General features: G+C 40.5%; 2 protein-coding genes across 2 annotated transcripts in view; one reads left to right on the top strand and one right to left on the bottom strand.

Moving 5' to 3' along the window:
- The window catches only part of LOC135219863 (sortilin-related receptor-like), a 253,800-nt gene that overhangs the window by 222,726 nt on the left and 16,926 nt on the right, over positions 1-14,148 (bottom strand). The gene's annotated exons all lie outside the window — the stretch shown is intronic.
- On the top strand, positions 8,563-9,576 carry LOC135219004 (uncharacterized). The gene is made up of 2 exons (XM_064255441.1): positions 8,563-9,201; positions 9,529-9,576. The coding sequence occupies exons 1-2, from the start codon at positions 8,563-8,565 to the stop codon at positions 9,574-9,576; spliced, it is 687 nt and encodes a 228-aa protein (XP_064111511.1).

Below are 14,148 nucleotides of genomic sequence, written 5' to 3'. Positions count from 1 at the left end.
AATCCCGGAGATTCGTGATCCAGAACAGGTTCTATGGCTCCTTTCTCTAGCATGGAAGCTACTTGCTCCCACAGAGCCGTTTTCTTCACTAAATCGTTGTAATTTGCCCCGAGGGGGCTCTCGGAGATGTTGCGAGAGGAGGTCTCTTTAAGAAAGGAATCTTGTACCCTTCCCGAGCTACGTTGACAGCCCAGGGATCTGCCTTCATGTTCTGCCAAACTTCCCAAAAACCTTGAAATCTGGCTCCCACTGTCGTCTGGAGGACTGAGATCTCATTGTTTAGAGGTGGTCTTGGCTCCTCTTTTCGCGGGTACTCTCTTACCTCTAAAGGCGGGTCGAGCGAACGTTCTGCCTCGAAAGGGCTGTTGCGAAGGCCTTGATTCCTTTGGAGTTTTCTTAACCAACTTGGATGGTAAGAACTTCATAACTGAAGAAGAGAGAAGATCTTGAGTGGCCTTCTAAGAAAGGGAGAGAGCTATATCCCTAATCACCTCTGAAGGGAACAGTTGTTTCGAAAGGGGAGAGAACAGCAACTCCGATTTCTGAGAGTTTGAAACCCCTTTTGAAGCGAAAGAACACAACAGCGACCTCTTCTTCAGTACTCCTGCTGTGAACAAAGAAGCCAGTTCATTCGTTCCATCTCTCAGAGCCTTGTCCATGCAGGACATAATGCTCTTAGCCACCTCCATATCCTGCGAATCTTCTTCTTCTAGGGAGTTCGCCAGTGCTCCCAAAGACCAATCTAGAAAATTGAAGACTTCGAAAGTCCTAAAAATCCCTTTAAAAAGATGGTCAAACTCGGACGAAGTCCACCAGACCTTAGCAGACTGCAACGCCTGTCTGCGTGAGCTGTCCACTATACTGGAGAAGTTCCCCCTGGAGGAGGCAGGTACTCCCAGGCCTAGACTTTCTCCAGTAGCGTAACCATACTCCTGACTTCGATGCTAACTTAGCTGGTGGAAAAGCGAAAGAGTATTTCCCCGCTTCTTTCTTATCCTTCATCCAGTCATTCACATGTTGAAGGGCCTTCTTCGCCGAAATCGACAGAGTCATCTTAAGGAAAGAGGACTTCTTTGGAGTCTTAGTCTTGGAAAACTGAGATAAGGGAGATAAAGGAGCCGTTGGTTTAAATTCACCTTCAAAAATCGAAAGCAGACGTGAAGTCAGAATCTTGTAATCCGAAGACGGTTCCGTATTCTTCTCCTCAACAAAATCCAAATCCTCTTCTGCTGAAGAAATGTCTTGCAGATCACTGTCGTGTTGACGCTTCGCTGGCGGAATAACGTCCTGCCGCCTGCGTCCTGCGGCTAACGAAGAATCAGCGTCCTGCCGCCTATCGATGTCCTGCCGCCTGCGTCCTGCGTCCATCGTAGACACATCTGCTTCCTGCCGCCTGCGTCTTGCGTCCACAAGTGATTCCGAGTCCTGACGTTTGCGTCCTGCTTCTTCCGAAACCATCTTCTTCTTCCTGCGTTCTGCGTCCTGAAAAACCAAGCGATCGCCGTCCTCGTAGAGCCAGTGCGTCCTACATCCTCGGCGAACGCATCCTTGTCTTCGTCTTCTTAGAAGACTTAACGGGAAGGAAATCGTCCTTCCGCCTCGAAGATGCCTGCAAAGGAGCATCCCAAGACTTAACGAGAACTGCCAGCTTAGACTGCATTTCCCTTAAGAAACCCTTCATACTATCTTCCTGAATGGCAGAGGAAGAAGGAGGAGGATTATGAGAAGGACTGCGACGTAACGGAGAGCGATCTTGTACTCTACCGACGAGTAGAGACGACGGGGAAGACAAGCAAGAAGATGGAGGAGAGTTTCTCATCGAAATCCAAGAACGAGAAGGCCGTACTGAGTCCTCTTTAGAACGAAAGATCCTCTTCCTCTTGATCGGAACTGCGTCCCCGTCTTCCGAGGAGGACAAAACCTCCGGACTACTCCAAGCCTCACGATCTTGAGCATGTCTCTCGAGAGCGGTCGATGTCCTGAAAGTCCTCTTGAGGGGGCGAGACACAACTGCATACCGACGTTCCCGCTCAGATGTCGAACCATCCGAGGACGCACACTTCCCAGTTATGCCTTTTCTGCGGCGAACTGCAACAGCCTGGGAACTTGCAACAGGACTGTTCGAAGGGACGCCTGATCGCGATAAAACCTCTCTCGCCTCCCTTCGACTGTCGACATGCCTTCTCCCTTGGGTCTGGGAGCTTGACAGAGGTCTAGGTCTAGGAGCACGAGAGAGACGATCAGACGCCCCCTCCACTACACTTTCACTGACATCAAAAGCACTAACTTTATCCGTAAGTCGCTGTATCTGGTCGCCCATGGACGCAAGGGCAGAGAACACCTTAACAATCTGTGTATCGTTCGCCTCCTCCGATACAGCAGCGGGCGCAGGAGATACCTGGGGAGAAGGAACTACCAATTCTACGTTAGAAGGAGCTGGAGAGGAAACACATTCACTCCTCTTGCTAGAAGAATTCGACTTCTCACTACGAGAAACAGATCTCCTTACACGATCTTTCTCAAGCCTTTCAACATATTTCATAAATATCTTCCACTCCTTCTCTGATAAATTCTCACATTCAAAACACCTATTCTCCCAAGTACACGCATTCTCTCTACACTTCTTACAAATAGTATGAGGGTCGACCAAAGCCTTCGGCAACCTTACCTTACACCCCTCTTTTACACAAACTCTAAACATACTTCCAGTATCCGACATATTTAAAGAACAATCCAAAGCGAATGCCAAGCTAACGTTTCCAAGTACAATACCAAAAATCCATGAAAAGTCAGCAACGAGAATGAAAATCCTAGCAGGGAACCACCAACAATGTTGCCGGTTCAGCTGGCAGAGAAAATCTGGCCCAATTGGGAACGGTTCCTAGCGCTAGCGCCACGGTAACGGGGTGGTGGTTGCCTGAACTACTAATAGGTTACTAGCGTTTGCCGCGAGTTTTGAAAATTTCTGCCAGGTGGAACAGAGAATATAGCTATATATATACCTGCCAGGTAAGTGTCATACATTAAATTCCAATTTCACCATCCTGGTTACACCAAAACATTCCTACATAGCCTGATGTTGTTGGTTTTACTTCTGGTGGAAGATATCCTAGGAAAATGAAATTACAATACCGTAAGCAGGTGTAAAACAGCCAAACTTCATAGAATACCAACAATCGCCTAGCCACAACGGCGGCAAGGAGAATTCTGACAAGAGCTAAAACATTCGAAACACACCTGGTGGAGAACAGGTAAACTAGACAGTCATCCAGGCAGCCATTCAATTTTTTTTTTTTTTAATGCCGACTCGCCTAATCGGTGGGGAGATATAGCTAAATTTAACAGTAGGTAAGATTCATCTCAAATGAAGTGTATTAGTGTAAAGGGTACAAGAAATACTGTACGTACATGTACATACATATGTAGTAAATTGTGGAACCTTACCTTTCGAGTGAGGCAATGTCCGAAAGTGGCGACAGAGGAGGAGGACAAACGGCAGAAAACATGAACACTTAACTTTACGAAACATTAAAAAATGGCAGAAAACATTAACACTAAACTTTACGAAACACAATAATAAATGGCAGAAAACATTAATACTTAACTTTACAAAAAACATGAGATTAAATTTCTTTCTTTTGCCTTTGCCTGATCTTTTAATTTGTTTTTTTTCTTTTTTTACTTTTATTTTTTTTAAAAAATTTCAATTTCTTCACCACTTTCAACTTTCTGTTTTATCGTATCACTTGGACCTTCCTGTTTGCTTACTACTCCTGGTCTCTTTAAAAAATAACTATCCAAGGAAGATTGCTTCTGCCTGCTTTTAAAAATGTTCCTGAAATGACTCAGGCAAATGTCATCGAACTGAGCAAGCATACGACCTGTGTAAGCCTTTTCGGGGTGTCTTTTCTACAAATGATTGCACTTTATGAAAAGCAGCTAGAGCATCCTTAATTTCTGCCATTGTCATAGGGTCCTCCTTCTCCTCCTCGCCGCTGCTAGAGAACTCTTCTTGAACGACGTCATGTTGCATGGCCTCCAACTCCTTCAGGTCATCCGTCGTATGCTCCTCTTGGTGCTCCTGGATAAGGTCACTGATGTCGTCCTCATCGACAACCAGCCCCATGGACTTGCCAAGTGCAACGATCTCGTCAAGATCTGGTTGCAAAACTGTTTCAGGATCGTCAACTGTTTCTGAATCTGCTTCAGCTTCACCCACGTTGAATCCCTCGAAGTCTCGGGCGGATACGGCATCAGGCCAGAGTTTCCTCCATGAAGAATTCAAGGTTTGCCTCGAAACCTCCTGCCAAGCTTGATCGATGAGTCAGATGCATATGACGATATCGAAATGCTCCTTCCAAAATTCACGCAGGGTGAGGTTTGTGGTATCGATGATGTTGAAACATCTCTTGAAAAGATGTTTTATATACAGCTTCTTGAAGTTCGATATCACTTGCTGGTCCATGGGCTGGTGGAGAGGGGTGGTGTTAGGTGGAAGATAAAGAACCTTGATGAAAGAGTACTCCACTGGGATATCTTCCTCGAGGCCAGGAGGGTGAGCAGGGGCATTGTCCAACACCAGCAGACATTTCAGAGGGAGGTACTTCTCTTCCAAGAATTTCTTCACTGTCGGGTCGCAACACAGATTTACTCACTCAATGAGCAAGTCTCGTAACACAGGCTTTTGCATTAGCCCTCCACATCACCGGAAGCTTCTCCTTTAATCACTTTTTAGGCCTTGAAGGCTCGAGGAGTCTCGAAATGATAGACAAGTAGGGGCTTCATCTTACAATCCCCACTGGCATTAGAACAAAGTGCAAGTGTAAGCCTGTCTTTCATAGGCTTATGCCCAGGTAGCTTCTTCTCTTCCTCTGTGATGTATGTCCGACGAGGCATTTTTTTCCAAAAAAGGCCAGTCTCATCACAGTCGAAGACTTGCTGAGAACTGTAGCCTTCTTTGATTGTCATCTTGTAGAACGTCTTAATAAAGGCTTTGGCCACTTTAGCGTCCGAGCTGGCAGCCTATCCATGCCGCACCACCGAATGGATGCCTGTCCGTTTACGAAATTTATCAAACCAACCTCGAGAAGCCTTGAAGTCTGGGGCTGACTTCAATGTCCCTTCAGGACTTGAAATTAAATTTCTTTCTTTTGCCTTTTTCTGATTTTTCTTTTTTTTTCTTTTTTACTTAGCGTTTTTTTTTTAAATTTCAATTTCTTCACCACTTTCAATTTTCTGTTTTCGTATCACTTGGACCTTCCTGTTTGCTTACTACTACAGGTCTCTTTAAAAAATAACTATCCAAGGAAGATTGCTTCTGCCTGCTTTTAAAAATGTTCCTGAAACGACTCAGGCAAACGTCATCAAACTGCGCAAGTATACAACCTGTGTAAGCCTTTTCAGGGTGTCTCTTTTCTACAAATGATTGCACCTTATGAAAAGCAGCTAGAGCATCCTTAATTTCTGCCGTTGTCAAAGGGTCCTCCTCCTCGCCGCTGCTAGAGAACTCTTCTTGAACGACGTTATGTTGCATGGCCTCTAACTCCTTCAGGTCATCTGTCGTAAGCTCCTCTTGATGCTCCTGGAGAAGGTCATTGATGTTGTCCTCGTCGACGACCAGTCCAATGGACTTACCGAGTGCAACGATCTCATCAAGATCTGGTTGCGAAACAGTTTCAGAGTAGGGTTGAATAGACAAGGTTGACAGTTTTCACAATTTTATTACAAAAATAATCTATTCAAGTTGAAAAAATAGACAGTTCCCATATATTCACCAAAGGGGTCCCAATACAAGAACTAACACATCTAAAGTGATAATGACCAAGTCATTTCAAATATGAAACAGATGCACCTCAATAAATCTATCTTAAGCACATATCTTAAAACTATTAACGAGCTTGATCAGAGGAGAGTGTTGCAATCACCTTACTTTACTGAGCTGCGCCCTGGGGAAGAATGTTCTTCGTAGGGGGTGCTGGCCCACTTTACAATTTGGTGATGCACATCTATGTTATCATCATGAATTCAAAATGACAAATCTATATTGCAATCAAGGGTCAATTGAAGTTTCATTGATTAAATTCAATTTCTACGCATTCTCCCGGATTCGCTATAATTTCTGCGTTTTCACCTTGGGCGGTTCTTTTGTTTCTTATACTGAATACATCAGAAAAATTTTGATTCATTATTTACAGAAAGGTTATCTTTTATTAGTTTAATTCATCGGTGGTGCGGCATGGGGAGGCGGCCAGCTCGGACACGAAAGCAGCCGAAGCCTTTAAAAAGACATTCGACGAGATGATGATTAAGGAAGGCTACAGTTCTCAGCAAGTCTTCGACTGTGATGAGACTGGCCTTTTTTGGAAAAAAAATGCCTTGTTGGACGTACATCACGCAGGAAGAGAAGAAGCTACCTGGGCATAAGCCTATGAAAGACAGGCTTACGCTCGCACTTTGTTCCAACGCCAGTGGGGATTGCAAGGTGAAGCCCCTACTTATCTATCATTCCGAGACTCCTCGAGCCTTCAAGGCCCACAAAATGCTTAAGTAGAAGCTTCCAGTGATGTGGAGGGCTAATGTGAAAGCCTGGGTAACGAGGTTTTTGTTCAACGAGTGGGTAAATCTGTGTTTCAGCCCGACAGTGAAGAAATTCTTGGAGAAGAAGCGCCTCCCTCTGAAATGCCTGCTGGTGTTGGACAATGCCCCTGCTCACCCTCCTGGCCTCGAGGAAGATATCCTAGCAGAGTATTCCTTCATCAAGGTTCTTTATCTTCTGCCTAACACCACCCCTCTCCACCAGCCCATGGACCAGCAAGTGATATCGAACTTCAAGAAGCTGTATACGAAACATCTTTTCAAGAGATGTTTCGACATCACCGATACCACAAACCACACCCTGCGTGAATTTTGGAAGGAGCATTTCGATATCGTAATATGCATCCGACTCATCGATCAAGCTTGGCAGGAGGTTTCGAGGCAAATCTTGAATTCCTCGTGGAGGAAACTCTGGCCTGATGCCGTATCCGCCCGAGACTTCGAGGGATTCAACGTGGGCGAAGCTGGTGCTGCAGATTAGAAACAGTTGACGATCCCTGAAACTGTTTTGCAACCAGATCTTGACGAGATCGTTGCACTTGGCAAGTCCATGGGGCTGGTCGTCGACAAGGACGACATCAATGACCTCGAGGAGCACCAAGAGAAGCTTACGACAGATGACCAGAAGGAGTTGGAGGCCATGCAACATAACAACGTTCAAGAGGAGTTCTCTAGCAGCGGCAAGGAGGAGGACGAGGACTCTATGACAACGGCAGAAATTAAGGATGCTCTAGCTGCTTTTCATAAAGTGCAATCATTTGTAGAAAAGACACCCCGAAAAGGCTTACACAGGTTGTATGCTTGCACAGTTCGATGACGTTTGCCCGAGTCATTTCAGGAACATTGTTAAAAGTACACAGAAGCAATCCTCCTTGGATAGTTATTTTTTAAAGAGGCCTTTAGTAGGAGTAGTAAGCAAAAAGGAAGAACCAAGTGATACTAAAAAACAAAGTTGAAAGTGGTGAAGAAGTCGAAATTTTGTACAAAGGAAAAAAATGTAAAGTATAAAAAGGTAAAAAAAAATGTAAAAATAAGACAACAAAAAAAAATTTAATTTTAAGTTTTTTGTAAAGTTAAGCGTTACAGTTTTGCTAATGTGTTTCGTAAAGTTTAGTTTATGTTTTCCTTACATTTTTTTATGTGTTTCGTGAAGTTAAGTGTACGTACGTATCTGCCATTTGTCCTCCTCTGTTGCCACTTTCGGAGATAGCCTCACTCGAAAGGTAAGCTTCCACATTTTACTACACACGTATGTACGTACGTACAGTATTTCTTGTATACCATGTACACTAATACACTTTATTTACAGGTATATTAGTAGTATGTATTAAGTTAGGTATTGAATGGTCCAAATTGTTGTAGTATTTCATTGTTTATAGGTCAATTTAGTTTTAATATGAAATTTACTGGGGTGTTTTTGGAGGGCTTGGAATGGATTAGCCATTTTACATGTAAAATGCGGTCCAAGATACAAAAGCTCATGATACAAAGGCCGCCTTTGAACGGATTAATCTCGTATCTCGAGGTACCACTGTAATTACTTTTATCTTTATGGTTTATTAACTTTATGATTTAAATTGTCATATCTATCTATTTATTTATCTATCAATCTATCTGACTATCTATATATTTATCTGTCTATCTTTTCTTTCTTATGATACAATGATTTAAAACGAAAATGTTTCGTACCCATGATGAGGGGTACGAATGTGAGTGCAACGAGATGTAGACGAGTATGGGACCTGTTGGTACCGGAGTGCCCCCACCAGTCGTTCGCATCGGTCACAAAGCGCTGTTGTTTCAGTGACTCTTTAGCCGCTGTACATAATATTCTTTCTGGTTAATCATCACCATGGTTACTGCGAAAAAAAGTCAAGCTTGATGTCCGATCATTTCAGTCATCATGGACAAATGACTTTGGATTTATTCAGCAGAATAATCGTGCTGTGTGTGCTTTCGGCTGCAAAAATGTTGTGTGCCACACATCGAGTGTTAAACAACACTTTGAAACAAAACACAAGAGGACTTTCAAGGATAGTGCTGACAAGACAGGTGATTAAGAAAGTAATATCCCGCTATGAGAAACAAAGTAATGTGCTAAAAAACTTGAGTGCTAGCAAAAATGATGAAACTGAAGCCAGTCACAAATTAGCTCTGTGTATTGCTAAGCATGGAAACCCTTTTACTGATGGAGATTTTATAAAAGCAGCTTTCCTAGAGTACTCTGAGGTGTTATTTGATGGCATATCAAACAAACACGTTATCATCTCATGGATAAAAGACATGGCTGTCTCAGCTAAAACCGTGGAGAGACGTATTTCTGAAGTGGCTGATAACGTAAGTCAGCAGCAAATGGTTGCTTTAACAAGTGCACCTGTGTTCAGTGTGGCCCTGGATGAAAGCATGGATATCAATGGTATTCCCCGCTTGGCTGTTTTTGCCAGGTATAGTGACACAGAGGTACACGAGGAGCTGTGTTGTCTTAAACCTGTGTATGGCACCACCAAGGGAGAAGACATACTGAAGGCATTCACTGACCATTCTAAGAACAGAGGGGTAGACATAGGAAAGATTTTTGCCATTACAACAGATGGTGCTCCTGCTATGGTAGGAAAAAAAGGGGGGTTTTACTAAGATGGTTGAGGATAAAATTGGGCACCCCATTCTGAAATTGCACTGCATAGTTCCTAAGAAAATTTATGTGCCAAGATCTCGAGCTCTGATCTCAACAAGGTGATGACTACTGTTACAAAAGTAGTAAATTTTCTTGTTGCACACTCTTCTCTTACACACAGGCAGTTTCAAGCTTTCCTTGAAGAGGTGGACAGTGTGAACAAAGATATACCCTTGCACTGCAGTGTTAGGTGTTAAGCTGTGGGAAAGTATTGGAGAGATTTCTGGAATGCTTTGATGAAATCCAAATTTTCTTATCAGAAAAAGGCCAAGATTATCCTGAGCTGTAGGACAGAGATTGGACTGTGAAATTATATTATGATACAATAAAGTTTTGTACATACTTACCTGGCAGATACAGTGGTCCCCCCGTATTCGCGGGGGATGCGTACCAGACCCCCCGTATTCACGGGGGATGCGTACCAGACCCCCGCAAATAGTTAGAATCCGCGAATGTTTGGGAACCGCCTCTAAAAATGCTCATAAACTCCTATCCTGAACATGCAAACACCAAAGTAACCCTAAAAAGACCATCCATCATCAAATATAAATAAAATATCCTATTATGGTTCATATTAATCTTTGAAATATTATTAATACTGTTTTAAAGTAAATCTTACATTTTATGGTTATACATAAATACATACTATGTACGTACTGCATGACTTAGTTACGTATGTGAAAACAATTCAGTCCCCCCATAAGTATTCAGTCATGCACGTTTTCTTTCATACGGTTACTATTTGAGACATCCATTTTCTTTTTACAAGGGAAACAATTGTATGTGAAAACACAAATACCAAATGTCTACTTTAAGTATTATCCTACATCAAATATACCATTGAATTGGTATTATTAATATCATTTTAAAGTCATCTTGAACTTTTTACCATTAGAAATATATAAACAGCCAATAGCAGAGAGAGAGAGAGAGAGAGAGAGAGAGAGAGAGAGAGAGAGAGAGAGAATAACTCCTTACGATTTCAATAGATTGAAATGAACGTCTGTAGGCAACTTTTTTCCCCTCCCATAAATACATATATTTCTCCAGAGAAGAGAGAAAGAGAGGACTGTGCAATTATGTTTGTCTGTCTATCAATTCTTTTGCTGAGAGCGAGAGAGATAAAAGAAGGAAGAAATAGAAACACCAAATGTATACCTTATGTAACATCCTGCATCAAATTTACCTTAAATTATTATCATATTACTGTATTAATCTTAGAGATTGTAATAATATAATTTCAAAATAATCCTAAACATCAGTAGCCTTAAAGGTATTTAAAAGAGAGAAATGGAATGATTATTGTATTTAAAATACTCACATATGAATTTTGTACTTACAGTTATAGTATTATTATTGGAAAATATTAATGATAAACTTATTACATACATGTCCATGAAAATGATCTCATCTCAGTAAGAGAGAGAGAGAGAGAGAGAGAGAGAGAGAGAGAGAGAGAGAGAGAGAGAGAGAGAGAGAGAGAGATTACATAAAACCATTAAATTCATTGACCATTGTATGGCATTGTTACTTTCCCAGCTCCGAGCGTCACTGGAGTTATGAGGTAGGGAAATTGATACAGAAAAAGATGAAGGGAAGAATTTTCATTTGAAATTAGTTATCGTATTATTACTACTTCCATTATATTATTATTATTATTATTATTATTCATTATTATTATTTATTGATGAAAATAAAGAAACACTGCATCTACCATAAAAATTCTCTCATCTCAGTAAGAAAGAGGAGTTATTCTTACAAGTGAAATGAAAGGTCATTTTCATCTCTTTAAAATACTACATTATGTATTTTGTAATTACAGTTTTATTATTATTATTATTATTATTATTATTATTATTATTATTATTATTATTATTATTATTATTATTAATTAATAACTGAAATTATCAATAAACATTTTACATACTAGTACCATAAAAATTCGTTCATCTCAGAGAGAGAGAGAGAGAGAGAGAGAGAGAGAGAGGGGAGAGAGAGAGAGAGAGAGAGAGAGAGAGAGAGAGTGTTTATCTCTCTCTGTCCTCTCAAAAATACTTTATAACGCTTCCAGTGAAAGAGAGGGAGGGAGTTACCACTATGACCATTATCTTGTGTGGCAAAAGAGAGAGAGAGAGAGAGAGAGAGAGAGAGAGAGAGAGAGAGAGAGAGAGAGAGAGAGACCTTACCTAATAGACCTTACATCTTGTTCGGGTTGCCCCGCCCCAGGTCCCTCAGTATGAGGCACCTCTAATGTCTACCAGAGAGTTGCTAGTACATCTTCCGGTATATTTTGCATCTTCCAATCTTGGATGGTCTCGGATGCAGTTTAGATATTTGTCGAGCTTATTCTTAAACACATCTACGCTCACTCCTGTTATATTCCTCAGATGAGCTGGCAACGCATTGAATAGACGCTGCATTATCGATGCTGGTGCGTAGTGGATTAATGTCCTGTGTGCTTTCCTTATTTTCCTGGTATAGTTTTGGGCACTATTAATCTACCTCTGCTTGCTCTTTCTGATATTTTTAGCTCCATGATGTTTTCAGCTGTTCCTTCTATCTGTTTCCATGCCTGAATTATCATGTAGCGTTCTCTTCTCCTTTCTAGACTATATAATTTTAAGGATTGTAGTCTTTCCCAGTAGTCAAGGTCCTTAACTTTTTCTATTCTACCTGTAAAGGACCTTTGTACACTCTATTTGTGCAATATCCTTTTGATAGTGTGGGTACCATATCATATTGCAATATTCAAGTGGACTACGAACATATGTTTTATAAAGCATAATCATGTGTTCACTTTTCTTGTTTTGAAGTGCCGTACAACATTCCATTTTTGCTTTACATTTTGCCAATAGAATTGCTATTTGATCGTTGCATAACAGTTCCTATTCATCATCACACCAAGGTCTTTAACTGCTTCCTTATTTTGATTGTTATCATTATTAGGTCCCCTATATGCATATAGCTTTCCTTCTCTGTCTCCATAGTTTATTGATTCAAATTTATCAGAGTTAAATACCATCCTATTTACCTCTGCCCAATCATATACTTTGTTAAGGTCTCTTTGTAGCGTGTTCCTATCTTCATCACAAGTAATTTCTCTACTTATTCTTGTGCCATCAGCGAAACTACTCACTACCGAGTCCTTAACATTACTGTCTATGTCTGCAATCATAATAGCAAACAGTAATGCAGCTAACACCGTACCTTGTGGCACACCGGAAATTACCTTAGCTTCATCCGATTTCTCATCGTTTGCAATAACTATCTGTTTTCTGTTGTGTAAAAATTCTTTTAACCATCTTCCTACTTTATCCACTATTATGTTTTCTAATTTTCTTCGCTAATATATTAGGTCTACCTTGTAAAAGCTTTTGCAAAGTCTAGATAAACCACATCTGTTTCATTTTCCGCTTTTCATATTTTGTATATGTTTTCACGGCATAGACTAACAGTTGGGAAGGTTGTAGTACTTTTTCCGGGTAACGAAAACCATGGTTGTCCTAGTTATTAAAACAGATTATTTTGTTTTTATTAAATGTTTTCCAGAATATTTTCTTTTCTTCATTACCCTTTCATAAATATGTGATGTTTAGAGAGGAGAGAGACGAGAGAGAGAGAAGAGAGAGAGGAGGAGAAGAGAAGAGAGAAGAGACGAGAAGAGAGAGACACCTTAACCACAATTAAAAAGCTGACATGGATAGATTAGTATTGTATTTCTTTAAATTTAAAACTATCCCATAATATCCCAAATTTTGTAATTTAGTTAATTATATTTATTAATTTTATTATTATTAATTATTATTATTATTATTATTATTATTATTTGAAAGTATTAAAAACAAAAAAAAATAGTACAAGTTACTATAAAAAAAAAATCTCGAGTCTTCAGTAAATGAGAGGAGAGAGAGAGAGAGAGAGGAGAGGAGAGAGAGAGGAGAGAGGAGAGAGGACGAGAGAAGACAGCCGTATGGAGGAGGGAGAAAGGGGGGGGGGGGAATTTCAATGAGCCCACTTGATGGCAAAACAGCAACAACCAAAAGCTCCTTCCCCTTTCCTGTCACTTAACTTGATACGTATTTCTTTATGACAAGTTTTAGTACCTGGAGTTAGAGAAAGAAGACTGGGATTTTACCTTCATTCTTCCAAATTTTTATTTTTAAAATTTATTAAAGCTAAAATCTTACTAATTCACTATCGGGTATTTTCTTGTTAATGAATTGATATTATTGCTGTATAAATTAATATTAATATTTGAAAAAATAGTACATCATTTATTTATTCATACAAAAAAACAAAAAATACAATCTTTATATTAGAGAGAGAGAGAGAGAGAGAGACGAGAGAAGGAAAAGGAGGAGAGAGAGGAGAGAAGACCTTACAGACCTTACAGAACCGTTAACACCTTCATTTGTTCGAGTTGCCCCAGGTCCCTCAGTGTTTGAGGCACCTCTAATTGTCTACCCAGACATTAGACGAGGGGGGGAGAGATGAGGAGAGGAGAGAATTTATTTTTATTATGTGATATCATTTAAAAAACTTATTAAACTTACTAATACAGTTATTTAATCAAAAATTAATATTTGAAAATTAGTAAATAAATTTTTTCTACCAGAAAAATTGTATTTAGGTCATGGAAAAATAAAAAAAAAATATCAAAATACACTAATTAGTGATTGATTTTCGTCAAGGAAAATTTCCGCACCCAAATGGGCCGATTGTCTGTCCGCGAATAATTTCTAGATAGGTTCCAAAGAAAAATCCGCGAATGTGTGAGTCCGCGAATCCGGAGAACGCGAATACAGGGGGACCACTGTATATACTTAGCTATAGTCTCCGACGTCCCTGACAGAAATTCAAAATTCGCGGCACACGCTACA

The sequence above is a fragment of the Macrobrachium nipponense genome, chromosome 1 (genome assembly GCF_015104395.2).
Source record: "Macrobrachium nipponense isolate FS-2020 chromosome 1, ASM1510439v2, whole genome shotgun sequence".
NCBI lineage: Eukaryota > Metazoa > Arthropoda > Malacostraca > Decapoda > Palaemonidae > Macrobrachium > Macrobrachium nipponense.
This window is presented reverse-complemented; position numbering and strand designations above follow the sequence as displayed.